The 26435-nt window shown below is 39.9% G+C and overlaps 1 protein-coding gene and 1 long non-coding RNA gene across 11 annotated transcripts in view; one reads left to right on the top strand and one right to left on the bottom strand.

Annotated features, from left to right (window-relative positions):
• The window catches only part of TCF12 (transcription factor 12), a 162498-nt gene extending 146158 nt beyond the window's left edge, over positions 1-16340 (top strand). For all 10 annotated transcript variants that reach the window (XM_051629004.1, XM_051629002.1, XM_051629001.1 and 7 more), the window contains 5 exons: positions 6530-6644; positions 7462-7633; positions 8888-9120; positions 12262-12415; positions 14047-16340. In XM_051629004.1, the coding sequence (XP_051484964.1) occupies positions 6530-6644; positions 7462-7633; positions 8888-9120; positions 12262-12404 (663 nt within the window). In that variant the 3' untranslated portion in view covers positions 12405-12415; positions 14047-16340. The remainder of the gene's footprint in view (positions 1-6529; positions 6645-7461; positions 7634-8887; positions 9121-12261; positions 12416-14046) is intronic.
• Positions 16341-18481: 2141 nt separating this feature from the next.
• Positions 18482-25738, bottom strand: LOC127388970 (uncharacterized). Its single transcript, XR_007890524.1, has 4 exons — positions 25609-25738; positions 22591-22738; positions 21907-22058; positions 18482-18805 (listed from the first exon to the last, which is right to left on the bottom strand). It is a non-coding gene; the product is annotated as an uncharacterized LOC127388970 (long non-coding RNA).
• Positions 25739-26435: the final 697 nt, after the last annotated feature.

Here is a 26435-nt window from a genome sequence, read left to right as displayed (position 1 = left end):
TGGTCTGGAAAAGCTGTTTATTGTAAATTGGAACTAGTCTTCAATAGCAGATGCTGGCAGAGGACTGGGAGGAAGCTGTTGGAATGTGGAACCATAGTGTGCGCAGGCTCAACATTTAAACTTTTTTTCCTAAATGAAAAGGAGCTTGAGCACAGCTGTAGTGTAAGTAACAATGAGGAGGAAACAACTTTCAGATTAATTCCCAAGAAGAGTGAAATAATTCAATCCATCTTTTTGAGTTTCTTTGAAAATGTGAACTGTTCTGAAAAAATGTAGTTGAGCTTTTCATAGATCAGAAGTATGTTAAAAGCATTATGCAGTAAATGCAATCTATTTGTAGCATTGCTCACTTCCCTTTTTGTTCCTTTTCATTCCTCCCTTCTTAAAAATGTTTAAAGGGAAAAGACCTTTTTAAAAACATGCTTATTTTAGTGGTGCCATGTGTTTGCATGTTTACAGCGTAATTTTAAAGAGCAGTTACATGCTGTGAAATTTTCTGTTATAAAACAGATTCACAGCTGGGTACTGTGTGATCAAGGCAAAATTTCACCTATCATCAAAATAATTAGGTACCCCAATTGCTGAAGGGTTTGTATTCTATAAAACAGAATTAGTTCCAGGCTCTCCCATTCGCACGTCACACATCCATTTATATTAATTTCAGAACCACTGCAGTAAACATCAAACAGAACTGGTTACTTTCTATAAGCTGCGTGTGTCTGGGGGCTTTTGGGGAGGGGGGTACTTTCCAAACACATACCGAGCTTCAGGTTTCTGTACAAATTTACAGTTACTTATGGTAATGAAGGAAGTGATGCATAAATACTTTAGAATTTTTTTTTAATACTGCCTCATATTTAATATTTTTTTAAATGTTAAAGGGAAAGTTTTACAGCATTCTGGGGCAGACTGAAATTTAGTCATACAAAAGAGAACTTTTTTTCCCTAGGTCTTAATGATGTGTGGTAAAGTGTGTGACTGAAATTGCAGTGATAAAATTGTTCTCTATCTGACTTGTGGAACTTTCTGATACTGCTAAGCCAGATACAGTCAAATGCAGAAAGTGCTGAAATGTACATAAAAATCTCTGTTTCTCTTTTAAGCTAAGCTATGATAAATATTTTTATCAACTCTGCTTTGATTGAAATAGGTCACAGCAGAAAATTACTGTCCAAAATGAATAAAGGTTCCTTGGTCTGCTCTAGCTTAATGCAGTTGTGTAACTTCAATGTAATACAGGCTCAATTTATCATCTAATGATTGATCTGCAGCTCTGATTGAAGGATATTTGCTGTCTGTTAGAAATAGGCTTAAATTAGGAAAAAGGAAAAGATACTTGCTTTTATATTTCATCCTCACTGTGTGGAACAAGCCTGCAGATCAGTTTTGGCTTGAAAAGTGAGTCAGCTAAAGAATTTCTTGGATTAACCTTAATTTTGTTACATCAGAATAATTGGCTCCAACAGAGGGCCTGTCATGGCCTTGCCCAGTCCCCAAAGAGTGCCCCTTGACATCATTTGCAGTTGCAGGAACTGAGCATGGCTCAGGATGGAGTCCTGAAATATGTACAGAGCAGAGGTTGGCACAGCTTGCTGGAGTGGAAACTGAATGGTTGTTAGTGACAACTGCATTTCAGTAATGCCTCCCAAGTATGAGGTGTAATTCTTAGAGTGTTCAATAATCGTTTAATTTTAGTCTGTACTTACTGGTTTTTTTTTCTTGAGGTAGTAAGTTTAAGAGCAGAGAATTTGACACACAACTTGAACTGTAATATCTAGACTTTGTTCAGGAATGAAGTGTTACTTTTCTCTAGAGGACCTGCAGTCAATTTTAAGAAAATAGTATTAGCTAACACAGTGACAAATATCAGCTTTGATAAGGGTGTTTGCCTGTTTTTGTTTGACGTGCTTGTAGGGCTTTTCAGTCAAGAAATGTTCGTTGGGACTCAGCACTAAATGAAACTTCCTTGTTGAGGGAGGGAGGGGGATCTTTACACAAAACATTTTTGTTCTTTAGGGAAAAAAAAAATTAAATTGAATTTCCCTTGAAGAAGATGATCTTGGCAGAAGGAGCTAGGAAATGAGTAATTTAACTCCTTTTTATGTAATTAGTGTAACCAGACATGGTTTTATTTTAACATTTGCTTAATTTTTGAGCCAGATTTATTTTAAAACTCTAGTTGACTTCATTTCCTGCTTGCTCTGAATGGCCTTGTTTTCTTTTTAGCTGGGCCGGCCATTAGACTTATTCAAATAGATTTTTAATATTTCAAACTCACCAAATATTTGCTAAGTGGCCTTTGAAGTTGATTTGTGTTTTATTTCAAGTATTATTGAAAAGTTAAGAAGTAATACTCTTTTTGTTCTTATCCAAGCTGCTTTTTATTTGTCATTGTAATACAATGAAAAAAGAACAGCCTGGATTGATTAAAAATAAATAAATAAAAGGCCTGGAAGCTCAGTTAAGGATGAAACTCAATCCTTAAGTCACAGGGTTTTTTCCAGGTACAGCAGGAATCTAAGAAAGTTGTTGGTCTCCCTGTGCCTGCTGTAGCACAGGAGTGTGGAAGGGCAGCTGAGGCAGCGTTGCCAGCACCAGCCTCTGCTCTTGCTCAAAGCCCTCCCAGCATTGGTGTTTCTCCACAGGGGATGTGCTCCCGCTGCACAACTTTGAGCTGTCTGAAGTGTGAAAATCTTTATTCCAAAGCCCTTTTCATTGTCTTCATTATGTTCACCTTAGTTAAAATGATGTTAATGACCTCGACCAGCCAGCTGGTATGGCTTGAAAAGTGTGCTTTTAAATATACGTAGATACGTCCTCAAGCAAATATGAACAAAGACTGATGATTATTATATTTTTCCAGTTCACTAAGTTTTTAATTGCTAGGAGTTCAAAATTAATAATCAACCAGAAGCATGAGATGTGGGGCCAAGGCTCACAGGACAAGGTCTGTCCCTTCCCCAGGTGTCACTCTCGGTTCCCCTCCATGCAGTGGTGTGTCAACAGTGGCCAGGTTTTGGCTAGTTTTGATTTAGCTGCCAAAAATACTTAACTAGTTTTCTGGTTTCAGATCCCAAATGTTCTCACTTAAATCAACAACCACGTTCTGCACTCAGATTTTTTTAAAAAAACTTAGAAGTCTGGATGTGGCTGCAGGTTGTTCCATGTGCAAGTCTTTCTTGAAACGCCAAAAATAGAGTTCACCTGCTAAATTACAACTTGCAGCCTTACATACAGCACTACTGCTTCTCCCAAACTAGTTTTACTGAGCTATAACTTCCTTGATTTGCTGAGAATTAGGTTGTTATTGTCTAGAGAAAATGCGTAAAGGTGAGTGATTTAAATGCCTTCAACAGAAACGTTGTCTGTGCCCGTTGCTTCTCTGGTGTCTCTAAAATATTTTGCCTTTGCAACGGAAAACTTCAGTTTTGTGCTGTGTGCGTGAATCCAGCCTTCCCATTTGCCTTCCATTTTGTGTGCCCGGGAGTGGCTGGGGTTTCCTTAGGAGGGATCATGAAAGGGAGGCTCAATTAGCTGATGAAAGGGCGAATTAACTCCGCGTTTGTTTGCCTATAAAATTAAGCCCCGCAGCCGTTACGAGGGGGACGCTGGGATCGTAGCGGGCGGGTTTTAATAAAACCCATTCAAAGAACGGCCGAAGGACGCGGGAGTGACGAGATGGGGCGGGTGGCGGGAGATGGGGCGGGTGGCGGGAGATGGGGCGGGTGGCGGGAGATGGGGCGGGTGGCGGGAGATGGGGCGGGTGGCGGGAGATGGGGCAGCGCGCGGCAGCTGTATGCTAATGCGGGCAGCGCGCGCCGCCCCGCCCCGCGCCGCCGGGACCGGCCGGGAAGAGGCGGGAGGAAGATGGGAAGGAGGAATGGGGCTAGAAAGGGAGTTCTGCAACACCCGGGGGGCCGGGACAGCCCAGAGCGCGGCTGCCGCCTCCTGCCCGGGCTGGGGGGGCTGCAAACGTTCTGCGGGCGTCTGTGCAAGGGGCGCCCGAGGAGGGGTCTGTGCCCCCGGAGCTGGGCACCCCCCCGCCCCAGCCGCCGCCGGAGTTACTTAGAAATAACAGCAGAATAAAGCGTGTCAGCAGCTTGTTTGTTCTGAAGGCCTTGATGGTACAAAGTGCCTTTCAGAAGACTTAGAGGAAGGCCGAGGTTGTGCCCCATTGAAATGCAGATGGAGCCTTTTTTTTTCTGTGAAGTGGGAATGGAGGGAAAGAAAAGCAAACTTAAATTTTCTAAACTCGATGTTTAAAATACTAAAGATGCAGTTTGGTACCTTGAAGCCGTTTCTGATAATTTGTGCTTGCAGGAAACAGACCTCTTGGCCTTCATGTGAGATGCGTTGACTTTTAGCAAGTCTTTTGGTTTTGGGGGCTTTTTGTTTGCCTTTTTAGATTTTCTAGGACATCATAGATAAAAGTTCACATTTTTGTCAGTTTTGTAAGACTTTAGCTGATAAGATTTCTGTAAAAATCTTGTTAATCTAAATTGTATGCTTTGAATTTGTAAGCCTGTTTCAAGGGACTTGGAACATGGACTTGAACTCAGTTTTTATTTCCAACCTATTTTCTGCCTTTATCAGAACTGATTTGCTAATCTGTCACTTCTAGATTAGCTCTAGATTTGAAAGTTGCCAGAGTTCTGGCAGCTGCTGGATTTGTACACAGCTTTAAGAAATTTTTGCCTTTTTTAAGTAGTAGATTTTGGAACAAACCTGGCCCTGAAGTGATTTAATAGTCTCTAGCTTGAATAAAAGCACCCTCGTGTGTTAGGACTAAGCATGACTGGAAGAATAAAATAAAACACACAACCTGCAGGGCAAAACTGGGGAAAGACTTTTTTGGAAGTTCAGTATGGAGAATGAGTTTCATGTTCCCCTTGTAAAGAGCTTTGTCCTGGAGGCTGGAAGAGCTGGGCTCTGCCTTGTACTCCAGTGAATTCCTGACAGTGGCAAGAGCTGAGGTGACTGTATCGTAGTAGAACTGCTCACAAAGCCTATTGTACACAAAGGGAAGATAAAATATACTTTAAATAGCAACAGATATTCTGCAGTACACAAGAGGAGATTTTCTGCAGAACAATAGATACAAATAGCAGCCCTGAATGACCTGGTATTAGTTGTGGGTTGCTGGTAGCTTGCAGGAACGAGTGTGTATTAAACAAAGGATAAACTTGCATAAGGGTATTTATCTCTCTCTGGGTAAAACCCATACTAAGACATGAAAGGTAAAAGCTGCATTAATTACTCAAGAGGGATTCAAAGCTCAGCAGTTTACTAGGATTGAAGGATTTATTGAAAAACAGTGGTTCTCATGTGTAACTCCAGGCAATAAACCTATTTAATTAAAGGCTTAATCTTCTAGTTGACATGTTTGCTACTGTTCCAATAAAAAGCTTCATCTGTAGCCAATTTTTGTAACTATACAAATAATATTAGAATCCCTCATCTTTGTTCAGTTTTTTTACTGTTTAATTTTATTATGTTGGTTATATTATAAATATTTAAAGGACTTTTGTGTCTTTAGGAATCAAAAGCTGTAAATGGCCCATGTTCAAACTGTTTAAACACAAGCAGTGTGTCTTTACCTCTTCCTTTTTCAAACAAAAGAATATTATTTTTATAGAGGTTTGCATTGATAATAGTGTTCTGTATTGAGCAGCAGTTTTTTGACGAACTTGCCTCTTCGAGCTGGGTTTGTGCACTCATGTCTGTCTTACATAAGTATCATTAATTCAAGTTAATACAAAATTAGAATTTCGTAAAGACTCTTCATCTTAGTGCTTGCTGCTTAGAAATTTAATTGGAACACTTGAAGGAGCAGATTAAAAAATACTAAGAGAGGTGGTGAGACTAGTTAGCTGCCTGGATGATTTTTGTATGATAAGATTCTGTAATGGGACTAAACCAAATACACTTATCTGAGAAAGGAGGAAAATGAGGGAGAATTACTAAAGTTAATAAAATAATATTTTTGTATTAGATCCAGTTCTTAATCCTGTTTCAGCCAACAAGAAGTGAGGAGATGTTATTTATAAGTTTTCTCAAAATGTGTGTTTATGTATCTGTACACATGAGCACAGGGTGGCACACACACCTTTCACATGTGGTGAAGATCATTATTCCCATTATTTTCTTTCACAGATCACAATGTTCTAAGTACTAGAGTTGCTAGTTGTATTAGCTTAAAGAAATAGAAGATTAATCAATTCTTATCCCCTTCACATGTAGATCAAGGAGAATTCTGCAGTGTTCTGTGGGAAAATAGGAAAAAAATGTTGCTAGGTTGCTACGGTATTCCAAACAGGTGTTGGTCACTGCTTGAAACATGGCTTAATCCAGCGTGGAGTCATCAAGTGCTTTAGTGTAACAGCATCTTTCCACTAAATCTTTCCTTTACTGAGAACTTTTAACTCGGGTCTTTAATCTAGCAAATACTTTAAATCTTTTAAACTTCTATTTTTAGACTGTTTCTTTGAATCACATCTTTAATAGAAATCTTTGCTTTGCTTTGCTTTAGGTTGGGACTCATCGGGAAGAAAGTGTCAGCCTCAACAGCAACCATTCAGTTCTTCCCAGTACAGTTTCTGCTCAGAGCACAGAACTAAATCATAAAACACAAGAAAGCTACAGAGGTAACTTTCCAGCAATATTAAATGCTGAACAGGGTCTGCAATAATCCAGAGCCAGTTAGGCTGTAGATCTGGATAAACTTGCATCAACACAGGGGTAGGGACATAGGTAATGTTGTGAAATAAAAAAAACTATAAATGTCATAAATCACCACTGTTAGGGATTCCTGCAGCAGTTTCCCTGTGTGAGACATGCCCCAGTGTAGTTTCAGCAGAAGACTCTACATTACAGTCACACTCTCCTGGCTTAAGGAGCCACAGTGCCCTTTGCAGTGCTGCACCTTTTCTGAACCAGCCAGCGGGGCTGCAGAGGGAGCTGGGCCCAGATTTTAGTCTTGGCAATGAAAGGAAGTCGTTCCACACAAGTGTTTACAGTTCCCTCAGTTTTTAGCCTAAAGAAGTAAGCTTACAGGAAACAGAACTCAGCTTATTTGTTATGTGCCTGCACAGTGCAGGGATGTGTGTGTTGCACGTTTGGCCTAAGCCCAAGCCTTGATGTCCGTGCAGCTCTGCCCTTAGATTTGCAGCCCAGACACGAGGTGCAAATTTCCTTACTTTGCTACATGTCCTTTTTTCTTTAACAGTGTCTTTCTTAGATTAAGCTGTTACTGATCAAGTTGCTATATGAATTACGATCCCATGACATGTCCCAGCACAGCCATTTTACCAGGATTTCTTTTGTTTCTGGGGCCAGTGTAGTTCATCCTGTTGTCTTCCCAGGCTTCTGCTCGGCTGTGGCCTCCCAGCCACAATATTTGCCTGAGATTCTCTTAAATGTTTCACTCCTGTGAGACTCACACTGCTCTCTGGTTGCTTGCAGCACTGTCAGGTGGCTTACAGAGCCAGTCTGTGGCTATAGGTCCAGCAGAAATCAAGTCTGAACATAAGGAGAAGGATGAAAATATACATGAACCCCCCTCATCGGATGACATGAAATCGGATGACGAGTCCTCGCAGAAGGATATCAAGGTCTCATCTAGAGGCAGAACAAGGTGGGTTGGTGACATGGTCTAGGGAAACAGCTTTGTTAATAATCTGTAGTTTGATAAATTGTTACCTCAGTGCACCTGTTAATAGGCAGCAGAAATAGAAGGATATAGTTTACAGTATTTGCATCTATTTAAATACAAGATAGAGGATTTTCTGGGAAAATCACCTGAAAAGTGCATTCCCTTAAGTTGGTGCCTTGTCTAGTACCTGCTGGTACAGGTAAGTAGTAAAAGGTTTGGAGGGCCCTGCCCAGCATAGATGGAGGAATGTCAGAACTCTGTGAGACTTGCTACCTGGGCCAGGGCTGTGCTTCTAAATGTGAGCTAGCAGTGATGCAGAGAGGCAGTGTGATAAGCCTCAGGCTGGGATGAATACAGTAGGTAAATACCCTTTTTACACACTTCCTCCCCTCCCAAGCTGTGGACAAAAAACCTGGAGGTGACACTGGGTGAAATGCTTCTGGATCTGCTTGATAGGCCTGACACAGGTGTTGAAATGTGAAATAACAGTAAACAGTCAGAATTGTGCAACCACAGGCAGCAGAGTCTGTATCATCACATGTGTTTAATGGTATTTCAGTGTATTAACTCCAGTAGAGTGGAGGTTTTGCACAGTTCTAGACTTAGTTGGACAGTCCTGTATTGAAAAAAAGGCTGTGCAACTAAATATAATCATTTGAAGTAATACAAGAATTCTAAATGTAACTGTTTAGCTCTACACTGGGTATTAGATTTAAAAATAGTTCTGAAATTTGACAGCAAGGTCTTTAACAAAACTGAAACTTTTTAATAAGCACATTAAATTGAAAAGTACTAGAGTGCCTTTTTATATAAGCTGATATGTTGAAAACTTGCAGAATCTTATTTGTTAAAAATTATTTTTCACCTGACAAGGTGGCTGAGTTTCCTCTTAACTATTTGTCAGTACTTGGGTGAACTGGTTTGCTTCAAGGGGCAGCATGTTACCACTGCTCTTCCTAGAGGTGTTTACCATCTCTAGACAATATTCTGTGGATATTCTTCTGGCAAAAAAAAACGCTTAACATTTATTTTAAAGAAAAGGCAGGAACAGCAAAACTTACCTTGAATACTTAAGCATTGATACCTAATAGTTATCTAAATATGCTTCAATACGAAATACACTAAGTGGGAAAACGTTTCGATGAGTCAACTGAAAATTTTGAACCAGCAGCAGGATCATTTGTTTTTGAAATCCCAGTGATATTTCAATATTCTTTATTTTATACTTTCTTGCAGCAGTACTAATGAAGATGAGGATTTAAACCCAGAGCAGAAAATAGAAAGAGAAAAGGAGAGGAGAATGGCAAATAACGCCAGAGAACGTTTGCGTGTACGAGATATCAATGAGGCATTCAAAGAGCTTGGCCGCATGTGTCAGCTTCACCTGAAGAGTGAGAAGCCACAGACAAAGCTGCTCATTCTTCACCAGGCTGTGGCAGTCATCCTCAGTCTGGAGCAGCAAGTGAGAGGTTAGTAGCCCCATGGTGCTGTGGCAGTTTGCCCAGTGGCTTTGTTCATGGAGCAGTGTCTCGTTATACCTGCATCACTAGATGCACAAGGTGTTAATGTTTGCTGAAGTTCTTTAGGAAGAGAAAAGGACTACTTAAAAAAAATGGGGGGGTGTTAAGGGAGGGTATCAGGGGTTATACTTTGATCTTCCTCGTTTTTTTCCTGTGCAATTAGCCATCTCTTCACCTGTGTTTTCAAGGTAAATCAATTAGTTAAGATATTGACACATCTTGCTTTAAATTGTAACAGGCACTTATTTAGCAGTACAAAAGCTTTATAAAAAATAAGGGATCTGTTTTAAGAGGATCCCCACATAACTGAAGTATTAAAATGCAGTGAATTTAACTGCGTTTACTTAGGCTTTTGCATTAAGCACATACTGGGGAGGACGAAGGAACACTTGTACTTTAATTGAATCAGGGCTGGTTTTGCATGGATTTTCTTTCTCTGATTGCTTTGAGTTTTTCCAGGAAAGAAATAATAGGCATATTGCAAGGGGCAGTAGGAAGAGTTCTTGTGCAGTTCATTCTCTTAGGCAAATTTCATGCTAGGAATTGTGCTTAGTTCTTCAGCTGTTCTGCTCTCCTGTGTTGGTGAATCTACACTAGACTTTTAGCCTCCCTTTAATCTTGTGTCAAAGACCAGTTCTGAGTTATCCTGCTGAACTGTTGGTCAGCCCTGAGCTGGTCAGGCAGTGGGAACGTGGTGGTTGAAGGTCAGCTACAGCCTGGTTCAGCTGAACCAGTCTCTGCCATGCTGTGTGGCTGGCACTCCTTGAGCATCCTCATGTTTTTCTGGCTTGGACTAGTGAATAACCATATTCCCTGGTGTGTCACTGATGGAAGTGCATCAAGTGACTGGAAAAGTCTTTCAGATGTGCATGATATCCGTGGTCACGTTTGCTTGATGTGCTGCATCTTTGAATCACTGATGTCACTGAATGATGACATTGTGTTTTGTTGTTTTGTTCCTTGGATTTACTTCCAATTCCTAATTTGTTACTTGCATTTTGCACAGGAGATGAAAGCAATTACTAAAAGTTTATTGAAAGTGACAACATGAATAACTTAACACAAGCTTCTGTACTTTGTAGTAAGGATGAGATGCTGTGTTTTTAGGCAGTTTTACTGACCCAGTTTTTAATAAAGAAACACACAGTCTCCTGTCAGAGTTCTTCCAAGGAATGTAGAGCAACTATTGCTCTGCAGATGAGGCACTGTGGTAAAGCCCTATTTCAGCATCTCTGACACTTGGATCTTGGAAATGGTTTTAGTCTCAAAATGTTTGCTATAGTCTAGAAGATACATCTGAGTATTGCAAAGAAGGAAGAATAACATTAATCAAGCATAGTTTTGAATGTTTAAAAACCATCCAGGCCATCTCCCTGCTCTCACAGATTTTCTAATCCACAGCAAGGTCTGTGTGAAAACCAATAAAATCACTCCTGCCTTGGCCAGAGGTTGCTTCTGAACTTTGCCTCTGGTTGAAATACTTTCTAAATGTGCTTACAGTGAAATTGGACCTACCCTACAGGCAGTGTAAATGGAGAGCTTTTCCTTCCTTGCATATACATCTCCCCCTCTTGTCTCTGCATGTGAGGAAGCCTGTCACCAGCACACCATGACAGAGGCTGTGTTCCCCATTTTCTCTTGCCCATCTTTCTTTGCACCTGTTCAGAAAGTGCATGACCAGGGCTTTCTCTGGCGCCCAGAAGAGCTTCCACCAGGGCATTAGATAATTGCAAGAACAAGTTCCTCTTTCTGCTAGGATTGAAGCTTTGTGATTTGAATTTTGTGATCAGTGCTATTCAAAATGAAACATTTCAGATTTTAAACTCTAATTCTAGGCTAGGATTTTTATCTTGGTTCCCTAAATCACTGTAAATTAACTTCCTTTCAAAGTTTTCACATAATTAAATCTTCTTTAAAACTCCAAGGGAAGCCACATTTAAACCAAGACAACTGTGATTAGGAAAAGTTAGCTGGTTGGTCTTTTTCAAGTAGGCAATGCTCATCCTTGGAAAGTGCAGTTGGAAGCTGTTGATAATGACTTGGCAGAATTAGCAAGTCTGTCCAAAATTGCCTCTGCCAGATTAGCTAGATTCTACCCCTTGTAAAAGGCACAGGGGTCAGCAAACTGCAGCTGCTTAGAGGGGTGCCTGTGAAGTGCAAGAGAAGGGCTTGTGCTTTTGGTTCAGTTCTGGCAGTCTCCTTGCAGTTAAAATTGTATCTGCAGGACTTAAACTGCACAACAGAACTCACTGACAGCTAGAAAAATACCTCAAAATGTTGATTAAATTCAATGTGCTCTGGCAGAATATATCACATACCTTTTGTGTGCCTTTCTGGCCATTGCCATGTGCATCTCTTAGATTTTGATTCATGAAAGGCCATTTTGAACAACAGAAACTGCTGACTTTTAGAAACTAATTATTTGAAAACTAGATCCAAACCTACATCTCTTGAAGGTAACTGGGGAAGTGGAGGCATACTGCTGGCAGTATCTTGCTGGCTAATCCACAACTGGCTGTTATCAAGTACTGAGAGGAAATACTCTTTTTAAATAATCCTTTGGCTCTGTGTGACTGTCCCTGTACTCTTCTGATTTAAGCAGGGTGGTCACAGTATTATTTCACAGGCCAGTTTAAGGCATTCTACCTCCCCTGTTCTAACAGCAAGCTAATAGTTAAGTGAAGAAGCAGTAACTACTAAAACTTCTGTGGGGGTTGCTAGAGTTGGTATTACTTCAACACACCAGCAAAACACAGAAATCTATTTTTTTACGTTGTAAATTACAGACAGTTCTTATTTTGCACTTCAACAGCTTCTGGTGGCAAGGGAGTCAGTTTTTAAGAGTTCTTTGAAGGTGTATGTAGGCAGCTTGTAAAATTTGTCTTGGGAAAAAGTAATACCAGTTCAGGAGATGCCTGGTAGAATTTCCAGTAGTGCTTGTCTGCAGCCCTAGACACCTACATCGTACCACAGGGACGTAAGTAGTTAGAAGAGGGAAGCTGTGGGGCTGTTTTTAGTGCAGTGGTTCATGTCTTGATACTCCCCTTGGTATCCATGTGTGGGATGTTAACGATCATCTTTCTGTTCCAGAACGAAACCTAAACCCTAAAGCAGCCTGCCTTAAGAGAAGGGAAGAAGAAAAAGTTTCTGCCGTATCGGCAGAGCCGCCAACACCACACCCAGGAAGCCACCCTGGCCTGAGTGAAACTACCAACCCTATGGGTCATATGTGAACACCAGCCAGGTAAGGCTATTGTCTGGAGGGGGGTGGCTCTTGTTGCTTTTAATTGGCTGACTTTTGGGAGATCTGGATGTGTTCATTCTTAGTTACTGAGCTGTCACTAGCACCAAACTTCTTTATGTTGCCAAGGACTTTCATATCTCAGAGCGCAACCAAAAGCGTGCAGATCTGTGCAGCTTGAGAAGAAAACAAAACCCCGAGAAATTATTGTTGAAGTCTTCAATTCCACACGTTGCTGCCAGTGGCGACATCACTTGGCTCAGGTGGCCTTGGCATGAGATCAGAGGAGTAGTTAACAGCTTGCTAGATAAGCCAAGCATAATAGAGATGAATTATACATCTATAAATGGTCTAAATATCAGATTTGCTCATTTGAAAATCCATGTATTGTTTCCTAGTGCTGATACTGCTAGTGAGGCTTCTCATCTCAGAGATTTGCTGTCTGGCTTGAGGCCAGTCATTCTGACTTGAATCATTTGTCCAACAGAGGTTGTTACACCATCTTAATTCACAGTCTGTGTTAGTGAAGACAGTTAAGGTTTAAACCAGTAACTGTTTTCAGCTTTGCAAGATAAATCAGTGTTTCCAAAAGCAATAGTTGATTTAAAACACACTGATGGGAGAGGGACTGACAGGAACATTAGTCTTTCTGGTTTTATTACCTGCTGTTGGTTGGTTTTTTTAAATAATTGGGAATAACTTGACTGAGAAGAAAAAAAATATCTGGATATTCCATGTCTTTTAAAGCAGTAGAACTGTTGCCACTTTAAAAAAGTAAGAGATTGGATTTGATGCCCTTATTTTTATCTGTAACTTTACCAAATTGCTTGTGTGGGGAGGTTTGTTGTTGCTATGTCTATATCCTGCTTTGCTTCTATTTTAGCTTAAGGTAAAGGCACGTATCTTGCCAGAATGTATCCCATGGGAGTTACTGCTCCCTCGTGTTCCTTAGAAAGCAGTGAAAAGGCATTAAAATAAAGCCTTACTCAAGTCAGTAGTTTTCCCCCATCCCTTCTAGGCAGCTTCTTTCTTCATAAATGAAATGGGTTTTCTTAGGAAAACAAGGTGCTTTGAATGTATTTAATTTGTTTCATTTCATACCAAAGCAACGAGTTACTTCTAAGTTGTCAGATAATTCTTGATTTACAGCAGGCTTTATAGTCTGTTCTTGCCATACTAATACAAATAACCACTCTTCAAAGTTTACTCTTATCCTTGCTTTTTCAGTAGCAATAATGTGGTAAGGTGACCAGGTGTGACACTGGCAGAAGGCTGCACAGGCTCTGTACCCTGTGGCCATGTGCACCTGCAGCAGAACCATCACACTGGGTACTGGTTCCTGCTTGTTTTAGAGAGCAAAGCCAAATGCAAATCAGAGGTCTGAGATTTACAGATTATTCTTTCTTTCATATCCAGAAAGTCCAGATAGAATGTTCCTGAGCGTAAACATTCAATACATCATATTCAATATGGTTATCTGTGGGAACAAGGATTTTAAGGCTTCTCAATGTGGTTGTCTTCTGCACTTAACTGCAGTTAAGATACAGTTTAACTTCATTACCTAGTATGTGGATATTATGCTTCTTACTGGCTGTTTTCCTAATAGCCCTTTCTTGTTCCAAATTTCTTTCTAGAATTCCAGAATTATTGGTAGGATACACAGAAGGTGACCTTTCTTCACAAGGACACAGACAACTAACATTAGATGAAGACACAAACCTGACAGGAGAAAACACTTGAAGCAAGAAACCCAGATGCAATCTTATGATCAAAGCTACTGGTCAACACCTGCATCAGGACTGAAGACACCAGATCTTCAGATGGAATTTCAGCCCATGGAATACTCTGAACATATCATTCTGTTGCAAGCAGTGTGTCGCTTCTGCACAATCAGAGACTGTTGTGATCTCTCCACTCATTGTGGAAGTTGCCTTGTGCCTAAACTGAATTGACAAATGCATTGTAACTACAAATTTTATTTATTGTTATGGAACTGTAAAGGTCTACATATAAAGGGAAAAGTTAACATGTTAAAAGCTGATAAAGTTTCAGCTGGATGCCAGCATTTACTAAAGCTGTTCACATTCAGAGAACAAAGCAGTGACAACCTTTGACCCGTAGCATTCCCAGCATACCTATTAGTGTCTTAAAAAAGGAAGGGAAAAGTCTTTTGTTGTCCTTTCCTCTCCTTTTGCCATATGACTAGTGTTTTCCATGCAATAGGAAACTATTCCTTGGTATTGCTTTTTTTATGTTATTTTTGGTCTCTGGTAACCTGAACAGTTATGGTCATAGTTCCCCTTCCAGACTGAGCTCCGTGCTTCAAGGAAGTAAGAGGCCTAGTGAAGGCTGCAGGCAGGAGCAATACTGTGACCATAACATTTCTTGGATTTAAAAAGTGATTTTTATTTTCCCTCAGACTTTCCTCAAGCATCTTTTTTGTTCTTCTAATTATAAACAAAACCTTTTTAGGCTTCTAGGCTTCATAGTAAAGCTTGTAACGTGAAGTGTAAATTGGGTGGGGAGAATCTACTTTGTTAGAGTTGCTTTGTTTTCCAAGCAGTAAGTACTACATCTAGTACATGTAAAGTGTTAGCTGTATGTAAGCACAAAATGCATTAAAATACAAAGGAGATTTTTTTCAGGCTGTAATTGTGGTGAACAGTAAAATCCTAAATTCACCATGGCAGGTAGTGTGATGATACAACCACCAGTCAGGTGGGCTTACTTACATAATGGAATATAAGAGCAATGGTCACCAGTTTTTCCTTACTGTATATGTTAATTACCTTGTCATTTTTGTATGGCTTGTCAGTGGAGAAAAAAAATAGTGCGAATCAAATGCAAGCAAATGACCCCCCTCCCAAGCCATAATAGCATCAAACCTCTAAATGTTTCTCCACCAGAACAGTGTCCATAAGTATTCCTTTGTCACAGATGTGTTGAAATGGTTAACATCCCTTTGAACTTCCATGGAAACTGTCTTCCACTGCAATGACCATGGGAGGAAATTTCCTAAGCCAAGGTTGTCTGAGCTATTGTTTATACAGGGCATCTTTCATCACTGGCAATTGGTTCACACACAAAACAGGAACAAACCAGTAATTTCTATGAAGTCATTTAATTTGAAAGAACAAAAGATGAATTGTTGAAGTAAACTAACGATTTTGAGCTCATGTTTTGGATGGTTCCTAACAAACCAGTTTGTGGAATTAGTGGACTCATTTCTATTACTTTAATTTGCATATATCATCAAATAACACCTGATTATATCTGTGGCCTTGTTCTTCATTTCAGTGTTTATCAGCTAAAAAATTTGTTGCTTATGACGTGTGAAAGTGATCACGTGCCACTGCCTGGCCTTTTTCCTTCTAAGCTTGTTGTCTTTTTGGCTATATTAGACTTTGCAGTATGCCCAGAAGCTTTCCTTCATAAAATAGAAAGAAAAAAACATTTGGCTTATTTTTCACTGTAGCTAGTCTTTTATACAATAATCTTGTAAGAAAATTTCTTGAATTCTAAATATTACTCTTTCTAGATTTTTGAAATCGAAAAAGTTTTCAGTAAAAAGTTTCTTACTTTATTTTACTATATTAGGTAGTAAAAATGTAGGGTTATTTACCATAACCTGTTCATTAATATCAGAAATTTACAATAGCATTGTAAGACCATAGTAGGGTTCTAGCATACCGTGTAGTACCTATGGAGTATTGTAAGAGCTAATTGTCCGAGATGAATTGCTTCTCATCTTGTTCTCCAGTTTCCATTGTTGGTTTATTGCCGATTTGTACCCTGTGTCAAATTTCAAGGTATTGCTGATAAACCTTCCCAACCAGCAGCAAAAAGTTCAAAAAAATTTCTGTCAATGTAACAGAAAACACTATGTATATAACATTTATGTAGCAATAAATGTGCCATCTTTTTTTAACATGGTAAATCAGTGAGTTTTTTACATTTCTCTCTCCTCGTAGGTTGTGTTGCTTGAAAAACACCAGCTCAGACAGCTCCTACCTTTATCTGAATAAAACCTGAGACATTCTCAAAGTGAGCAGCCTAAGTTGCAGCACAAGAAGTGCTGCTGTGAAGCCAGTACAGATGTTCCCAGAGAGCTGAGGAGGAGCAGCAGATAGTGACTGTGAGCAGAACCTGATCCTGCAGGCATGTGTCTCCTGCTACACCCTTTTCCTTTCCTTTGCCTGTCCTCAAGATAGATTTCTAAGATCTAAGACTTGTGTGCATTGAAGTTCAGTGCTGAGCTACTTCTGAACTGATTGATGCATCTACACAGGGGGGTTTTTTAGGGGGGAGAAATGGGGAGGGAAAATTCACTTAAGCCTGAAAATTTAAACTTTCACATTTTCTACAATTTTTCTTTCTGCAAGTGTAAACAAAAAAATGGAAGTGTGCAGTGACCCAGGCCTACACAGACAGTGGTGAAATCTTCATGCAATTCCTAGTCCACAACTGTTTAAGCCAAAAGCCTCAAGTGACGAGCAGACTTTGTACAAGCTTGAGTTTTTTCAGCTCTTCTCTAACTAAACATCCCTGGGAAAAGCACATGAAAGACAAAAGCAAATAGAGGTACTATAAATATATATAAAGTTATGATGTTTAACTGAATGTGGTGTATTTCAGTGTGACTGCTCTGTACTGCAGTTTCTTTGTAACCTTAGAAAACTGAAGTATTGAGACCTAGTTTACATTGTAAAGAACTGGTCAGTCTGCACATACAGGCAAGTGTTGGTCACAGCCCAGTGCCTTAACCACAGGCAAGTCTCTTGGGTGTCTGGCCAAATGGAAGCTGAGGCTCAGCCCTGTAGGCACATCTTTCAGCATGTCTGTGCTAAATCTGGGGCAGCTGTGGGCTTGATATTTACTGTATCAGCCTCATTCACTCAGACTAGAATCTTGATGTGCTAGAATGAAAAATCTCCATCTCAAAATACTGACAACTTGCTCTCTAGGAGAGAAATCTATATTTAAATACAAAATGATAAGGTAGGGGAAATTGTCAGATGATGTTTTGAATCTTCATCAGAATGGTCAGTTGACACCTGCAATAGCTGAAGATGGTATCACTATTATCTCTTAAAGGTGAAGAATAACAGAAGAAAGACTTGCAAATACACTTCAAATTCTGTTTGTTCAGTACCCAGCAGATGGGACCTCACATCTTAACTGATCTTCCCTATGCTGTAGAGAGATAAATGCTACTCTTTCTGATTATGAACATAACACCTAAAGTACATTAATCCCTAACACTACCTGACTAATTAAGATAAATGCATGCAATATTGGTTTTAAGTTGATGGGCTCTGGTTTCAGTTTACCCTTTTAAAAGGGTAACATTTAATTAAATGTCCATTTAACTCATTTACATGACTAATTAATAGCTGAAAGTGTAATTAAACATAAAGCTTTTAAAATGCTCATTCCTTTCTTAGCATGCAATAATAGTAAATGTGGGCATCATAAAATGCAAGTACAAGAGGGGAAGAATGCTAAAAACAGAAAAATAACAATAAAATGACAGCCTACAGAATAGGAAGGTAGTAACCCAATATAAATTAGTGCCTGTCATTATCTGTAGCCAGCTGGTCATCATTATCTTGTTATATAGAAGTATAACAAATGTGCCATTAAAGTTCTCGTTATAAAGTTTTTTGGATATAAATACAGATTCTGCATTTACAGGAGTTACCAGGGAGAAGAGTGTGAATGAGAGCAAAACAGACGTGTGCCTGTTAAGCTTCCCTGTCTGTTTTTCTGGTGAGGCTACTTTGCATATCCAGGATGACTTATGAAGAGTAACCACACCCTGGTTAATTCTACTGTTTCTATATCCGTTGACTTTTCAACTGGAAGGCTGTGTAAACTGAGCTGTCTATAGGTGCTTCCACAGGTCTTCCTTGATCTCCTTCCTCCCTTCTCCCAGCCCTGCCCCACCCCCAGTTTCTGTTGGGGGGATACGGTTGCCAATTTGTATTGGTTATAAGCAAGCTTAAAACCTTTAATTTCCAGGCACACACCTCTGCTAATTAACTAATGGAATTATTAGTGTGGTGCTGGTTTCCTGCAACAGTGAGATTCAGCAATGCCAGGTCCCTTCCAGCACCCACAGGTAAGTGTCAGAGATACCACAGCCTCACTTACCTGTGCCACTTCTTGCCTGGGCCCCTTGCCTATCCTTGAGGATCTGTGCCTTCTAGCTTGCAGCTCTAGGTCCAGCCCTTCTCCCTTCCAGCCTGATGCATGCTGGCAGCTGCTCCTTCCAAGCCCAGTGTTGGGGCTGCCTCCTTCAGATGGAGCAGCAACTGACTCTTCCTCCTTAGCGTGTGGAAGACAGCAGGTCCTTCTCCATTGCAGCATGCAGCGTTGCACTTACCCTGCAGGCTGGAAGGAGTCATCACAAGTCTGATAAGCCTAAACTGAACACATGCTTACTAAACCAGTAGCTTTTTTTTAGGTAATTTTCAATGAAAATGAACATTCCTGATACAAGGACCTGTAAACACATATCAGACTCTGTCACCATTCTGTTTGTGAGCAGTAAATTTATGGGCAGCAAAATTTCTCAGGAATAGTAACAAAAGAAGGAATATCCACAAAACAGAAGTTCTTATGCAAATTATTGAAAAGGCTGGGTTATTTTTTCCAAAAATCTAAAAAAAATTCAGCCCAAATTCTCAGGATGGAAAATGTAACCATCTCTAATTGTAGAGATGAGGATGCCATTGCCAAAGCACAAGTGGAATGGTTTGGGGTATTTGGGTTGTTCCACTGTTGAGCTGGGTCAGCGCACGACCCTCTGCCTTCCTCTCACTCTCTGCTGCTTGTGCTCACACTCAGGGGGCTTCATACACCTTGTCATAAATCAGTTTCTAAACTTTGAGGTATCTGCTTCCTTCCTTTTCCCAAATACTGTTTTAAGACAAAAGATTGACAATAATCTATTCATTGAAAAAAACATCACTTGGCCTACATTTGTTTTAAATTTATTTCATATTATTTTGCAATACTTAAGCTCCATATGGAATGAGAAGGACTTTTTAAGGATTTTTCATCTTAGATCTAAATTGTTGCATTATAACCATATAATTCTTCTCTTCTACACGTTTGCTAGAGTAATTTTTACACAAACACACCCCCCAAAGCTACTGAAATGTCTGCTTCCCAAGGGCCCTTGGTCCCATAAAGACATGCACAGTTTATGCATAGGATAGCCCTTCTCATTTCTGTACTTCATACTGAGACCTTATTATTTTTTCACAGGTCACAAGTCTGATGCTTACAGATCTCTCTGGGTTTCCTACAGTACCCAAGGTAGGAATATGTGCAGCAGAGAGGTCAAATTGTTAAGCCTCACAGTTTCTTTTTTATTAGAGAGCTGAAGACAAATGCCAATGTGAAGTCTTTATTTACTTCTCTGGAACTGAAGCAAAAAGAGTGTTTGAGAGCAGGAGGCTGGGTGTGGGAATGTATGTATGTTGCATCTGTGACTTTATAAAGTGATTTAGAGACATCTATTTTGCAACAATTGGGAAGAAACTGGGTGGGTGGTGTAGAAGAGGGGGAGCTGTGAAGACCAAATGTTTAGCTGTACTCAACTGTAAACAGAGTGATAGTCAGTAAACAGTCTCCCTGAAGAGAGTAATTAATAGACACATGTGAAGAGATGGAAAATAAGATGTATCCTTCTTCAGCAGACATCAAAGGGCAGGCTGGACAGTGAGAAATTAAGCATACCCCAAGGAGGCCACACACTTTAATGTACATTCAGCTAGGAAATGTAATGCAATGTAATCAACTAGGAAAAGGAGGAGTGAGGGGGTAAGATAGGCAGTGAGAAAGGAGTCCTAAGGTAACAAAGGAGCAACTGGCTGTGCAAGGAAAGGAGCAGAGAAGCAGGGAGGTCTAAGGAGGTCAGCTCTTTCTGTGGAGGGGTCACGTTGCAGAGAAGTTTTGCAGGATTAGAAAGAGTGATAAGATAGCACAGTAGGTAGCCTCAAAATAAGATAAGGAAACAGAGGAGGAGCCATTGAAATAAATGGTTCTCCATTGTGATTCTCTTGCCTCTTGACACATCTGAAAGCAGAACCCTGTGGCAGTTGGCCAGTTTGACAGGGAAAGCGATAAAAATAAATTACATCCTCTGTTTCCAATACAGACTAAGATCTTTCCAAAAGAATGGGGGAAGGGGACTTATTTGCAGGGAGGAAAGGTACTTGAGATCCAGAACTCATTGACTGTTCTCTATAAAGTGGTGTCACGACTGACTCCATAATGTACATACTTGGCTCCAGAGGGGGTTTGGAACATTCTACCTCTGGGACCAGCTGCTTTCACAAATGTTGGGCTGGAAGAGAAATCCAAGTTCAAAATTAAGGAAATGCAAGATTTTTTTGTCTCTCAAAGAGCACGTATGAAGCTGAGAACAAATCAGAGAACCTGAGGCCAAGCTGTTTGAGATTCCCAGTGTCCTGGGTGGTCCTTGCTGTTAAATTCTATTAGTGTCATCTGTGGAAAATGTTCTCATTGAAAACCTTGCTAAAACTGGGATAAAATCGATTTTCCCAACCAATCTGATTTACAGTTTAGCATGAGCAGAATACATTTATGTTAGCAGTGGGGTTTTGGCCTTCCTGTTGCAGATCAGGTTTGTGCCCCCAATTTAAATAGAGTCTAAGGAAACAGGTCTTATTTTATTTTTTTGGCACAAGTGGACATGTGTTTTTGCTGTAAAAGCAGCTTTAGCACGGACAATCTCTCCCAGACACAGGCACTAAATGAGTTTTTTTGCAAGCAGCAAAAGAAACCTATGAGAAGGTTGGAACCAGTGTTATCTAAGATGCAATGTTAGTAGGGCCTGTTGTGATAGGACAAGGGGCGATAGTGTTAAACTAAAAGAGGCTACAATAAGAATAGATATCAGGAATACAATTTTTATTGTGAGGGTGGTGAAACACTGGAAGAGGTTTTCCAGACAGGTGGTAGATGCCCCATCCCTGGGGCTCTGAGCAACCTGATCAAGTTGAAGATGTTCCTTGTTATTGCAGGGGAATCAGACTAGATGATGTTTAAAGGTCTCTTCCAACCCAAACTATGCTATGATTCTATGAACATACCCTGTCCTCTAGCAAGTGCTGTCCTCTTGGGATTGATATGTGCTCTGTGAATCTGTGGAAACTGAGGATTGCTGTGCCTTCTCTAAAACATCTGGCTGGTGTGTCAGGTGACACATGGAGGGAAATGTGTCTTGTACCAATGCAGGGACAGAGAAGGCATGGAAGTACTTTGCATCCTAGCACTCCATCCTGTGCTTAGGACCAGGCAATTGCCCTGTCAGTTATCTACTATCACTCTCTCACTGAGAAAGCAGCCCAAGATCTTTGTTTAACCAGGTATTGTGGAGGAAGCCATCAGCTCCCCATGAACTGGAAATCAAAAGTAGATCTGTCCTTACAGATTCAGAACAAATCCATTATTTGTCTTACCTGGCTGATTTGTCCCATTCCACTAGTGATTTTCCCAGAGAAAGATTCTGCATCTGACTAACGGCATTTTTTGAGGGTTAGACATTCCAAAGTTGTCTACTCAAGGGAAGAAACTTCATGTTTCAGCAACTTTGAAACATTGGCTGCAGTTCCTGCAAAGAATGTAATTGCAATTAGTTTTCTACAATCTTTATAGGCATTCCTGGAAAACAGAGATGTCAATATTGCAAGTCTGAGAGGTCAGGAAGGCAGTGTCCTTTGCTGACAGACAACAGACCATGCCTCAAAACTACCACTTGCTGGGCTGGTGGAGATAACGTTTAGTGTGAGGCAGAGCAGCTTCAGTTTTAGGGCAGGGGTGCTGCCTCTGTGGTTCTTTGGAATCCTCTTTGCAGGAAAACAACCTGGTATTATCCTCTAGAGATCAGCCAGGGCTGGTCTCCCATCTGTTCATGGATCTGCACCTGTTTTTCATTTCACCAGTAGTGGCCACATGGCCTCATACTGGGGGGAATACAGAGAAGAAAATGAATGTGTGGTTCAGGCACTGAGGTTGGATTCAGAAGTTCTGAGTTTAAATCCTGATTGTGTAGCATGACCTTGGTGAGTTCTTTCATTTCTGTCTGTCTTAACCTCATCTGTAAAGGAGAGGAAGCAGTGATTATTATTTTGGGGGCTTCTTACCTTTTTTTCATAAGGAATTGGAGAAAAATTGTTTTTTCCTCTTTGTACTTCACTCAGCACAGAAGTCTTTGTGGAAATGGATCCTTATAAAACACCACACTGATGATCAGGAGCACCAAACACGTCTCTTGTCTATTTCCTTTGCACTCTGAAAAACAGAAGGGAAATTCCTTAGAAAAGCTGCTCATTTTCTGCCTGTGTAAATGACAGTGCTGCTTGGACATAGCTCCATTACTGCAGAACTGGTGTATGGGTATTTCGAGTGTTTATCTGCAACTGGTGCATGTGCATCCAGTGTGGTCACTGCTGATCTGAAGCTGCAGCCATTCAGAGCCGTGCAGAAGCTGCGTATCTATCGGTTTCCTGCCTCTCCTCTTGCACTGGACATGCCATAGAGTTGGCATTTCACATTTCATCGTCCTTATACTTGTTTAGAAAACAGAGGCAAAGTTGTTGCCCCCTTTCTGCCTACTCATTTTATCTATTGCTTCATCAGCCACACTGTGTGTTTACACTCTGGTACAACAGTTTGGCTGCAGCTTGTGTTGACAGCCCGTGGATGGCTTGAGGCTAAATAAAGAGGGTAACTGCTGTCAGGTTCCATGGAAGTTCTCAGCTGGGCATGGTAAGTGGGGACATGGTGACCTTGCCAAATGCTGTCAGCTTCTGCAAGGGTCCCTTAAAGCTGTCAGAGATCCTGGCAACTCACTATGGGAATTCTCAACCCAGGGACCCCTTATAAAGAATCCTCTCACATTTTTTCTGTCCTAACTGAGGATTGAGTTAATTATAACTGCTCTGAGTTGTTTTTTTGCCTCGAGCCTCACTCAACTTCTCCTGAAAGCTGCTGAAGCTTGTCATTGACTTCAATGGAATTCGGCTTAGGCCTTATCAGAAATTTTGCTGTTTGCTGCAAGTTTGATTTCCATGTGATGTATGTGGAAGTTCTCAATTATCACACTGCCTTTGAAATGGGAAATTGACAAACTGTTATCTCTGGGAGCTTGTTGGGTTCAGACTGGTTCTGTTGGATCACAAGCAAATTTGTGCCAAGCAGTGTTGCTATTGAGTTCTCTATGTTGATCATCAAATTAAAATTTACCTGTCTGATTGTTTTGCACTTGAGACTATCACTCTTTGGTTTTGTCTGAAATTTGCAAAAATGGAAGGGGCAGGTATTTTGCATGATCCATGGATTAGGATTTTTACAGGACACAATCTTATGCACAAGACCAAAAATTTGCAGGTGCTGTGGCCAGAAGAGAGAATTATTATCATTTATTTTGACCTTCTACAAGCTATGAAGTACCTCCTGTAGTTTTTATAGAGGTCCATACCTCTCAATTTAATGAACACATACTCATTAGAATTCTAGGGTGATTTAATCACCGGATTATAGAAAGTTTACTGCAATCTAAGGTTACTTTTCCTCAGTGTTTAAAATATATTCCTCATCTCTCATCTGAACATGTTTAACTTTTGTTTTATGTCAGTGGATGTCCTATTGTTGGACACTATAGCTCTCTAGTACCCTCGCAATTTGCAGATTATTGCAATAGGGGTGTTGCTATTATATTTTGCTGGGTACTTTCTCATTTTGCATCCTTAATGTATATTTTGGAGCAAAACTCTACTAGTCAATCTAAAAATCAGCACAAACTCTCATGGAAGTATACAGATGACTTTGAAGTCTTCTGTCTCATCAGTTGCCCAAGAACTAACCCTTTTGTTTAAGCACATAATGTGCTACAAGTTGACTCAAAAACATTTCTTTATCTATATGCATTTGTATTTTCACTCTGCTTTGTCTAAACGAATATGAAGAATGAATCTTCCCACTTTTGGAAAGATTTTGGTAAATTAGACATGACAGGAATCTGTAAAGTTTTGGGGGTGTTTTTTTGGTTTGGTTTTTTTTGTATATAAAATGCTGTTGTAACATTTGCTCTTCTGGTCTTATTCTATATTTACTACAGTTTTTTGACATCTGTCCCTGTCTCTTTTCATCAAATATTTATCTGCAGCAGCTGAAAGAGCCTCATTTGTTTTAATTAAAACTAAGACCACCAAGCTGGGATCACTTCCTTAGCTCTTCCATGGGTTGCACAGTCACACAGTAGATCTTGTGAGGTTTTCCTGAGGGTGGCCCATTGACAGGCTTCCCCCTCCCCATATCCTTTTCTTTTGCACCATGTTTATTTTCGGAAAGAGAAATGTAATCAGAGCCACATTCCAGACAAAGAAACTTTTTACAGTTAGCATACATGAGAGAGGAGGAAGATCATGTTGTGTTTCGTTTGGTTTTTCATTGTAAGAAACCGTTTTCTAATTTGTGGCTTCTGGAATGGAATTATCATTGCCACAGAAACACAGACATTGTCATAGCAATAAGGCCTCTAGCTCAGCTGCTGATACTGACAGCAAACACTTAAGGAAATATTGTGGATATTCAGCTGAGGAATATCCTACTGATTGAACACTTTTTTTTTTTATTTTCAGTTTTTCTCACTAGCTAATAATCTGTATCATGTCTTTTTTTCACCCAGTGTTGTCTTAAAAAGAGGGGGAAAAATAGAAGGAACCTAAAGGTACTCCCCTGTGCAAAGTTAGTATTGTAAAGTCATGGCACAAGCTGATGCCTATTGCTAATAAAACTGTTCTAGAAGGTGTTTGGGACATGTTATTTTCAGTTGTACATGTCCTAGACAAATACTTTTGGAGTGCACAGACAGACTGTTCACAACTAGAGACAGTGAAATATCTTCTGGTCTCAGGATCCCATTTAAGTTCCACAACATCACTGACCTTTCTCAGCCATCTTAGTTCTTGTTAATGAGACATTTTTAAATTAGACTTTTAGATTTCTTTAAGATGGAGGAGGCTAATAAGCAAATCTTTTTCTTTTCATACCCCATTTTCACTTCATTCTTCATCTTTCATGAAAAGTAAAAATTAAAACAAGGCATCCCTGTGAATCACCAAACTAAAACTGTTCTATCCCCACTTGGTAATAATTACCTTAAAAAATCATCCTACTTCAATCTCCTCCAGGAATAACATATAGTAGAGTCATCCAATGCTTAGACAGATATTTCTCATGGTTTTCTGTTAGATACAAAACATTGATTAGTTTTTAAATGAGATCGTCTCCTTCCCTTGTATGTGTAATAAGTTTAAGACTTTACATTCTGACAGTTGAAGTTTTCAAAATTCTGAAAAAACCCCTCTCGGACTCTAAGCCCAACAGTGACTTTTGTACCTCTTTATTTTGTAGGCAAAGCAGAAAGAAAGGTTGAAGTGATCTTACATATCAAAAAGTATCTCATTACAGCATCTACATAAGAAGATGGGTTTAGGTGAGTAAAGGATTTTATTTTTCCTCATAATACACATATGCAACAGGCACATGTATTGCATGTTTCAGAACATTTATATAAAAGTTGTTGACTTACCAAGAGGTCAAAGAAGATTTTAATCTCAGCATCTTTTCCAATTCACAGTATTATCTCCTGTTTCTCAAGACACAATGATGTGTCTGAATAACAATCTCATGTAGATTGGTTCTATATTTAAGACATATGGGTAAAACTGACACAAAACTTTAAGGGCAAAGTTTTCAAAAGTAGATACATATATTAAGAGCATAAATTCAAATGAAAAATTGACCCCTAAGTTGTCCTATACTGATACTTATTATTTAAGTAACATTTACAGACAAGAATTCACTATATTATAGCTAGAATATTGTACTGTAACTTTCTAAGATATTGATATTGGCATAAAGGAAAATAATCGATTATGTAACTCAGAATCAGAATTTAATCCCTTCCTTGCAAGATACTGAA

Source organism: Apus apus, chromosome 10 (genome assembly GCF_020740795.1).
Source record: "Apus apus isolate bApuApu2 chromosome 10, bApuApu2.pri.cur, whole genome shotgun sequence".
Classification (NCBI taxonomy): Eukaryota; Metazoa; Chordata; class Aves; order Apodiformes; family Apodidae; genus Apus; species Apus apus.
The sequence above is the reverse complement of the archived record's forward strand: the minus strand, read 5'-3'. Positions and strand labels throughout refer to the sequence as shown.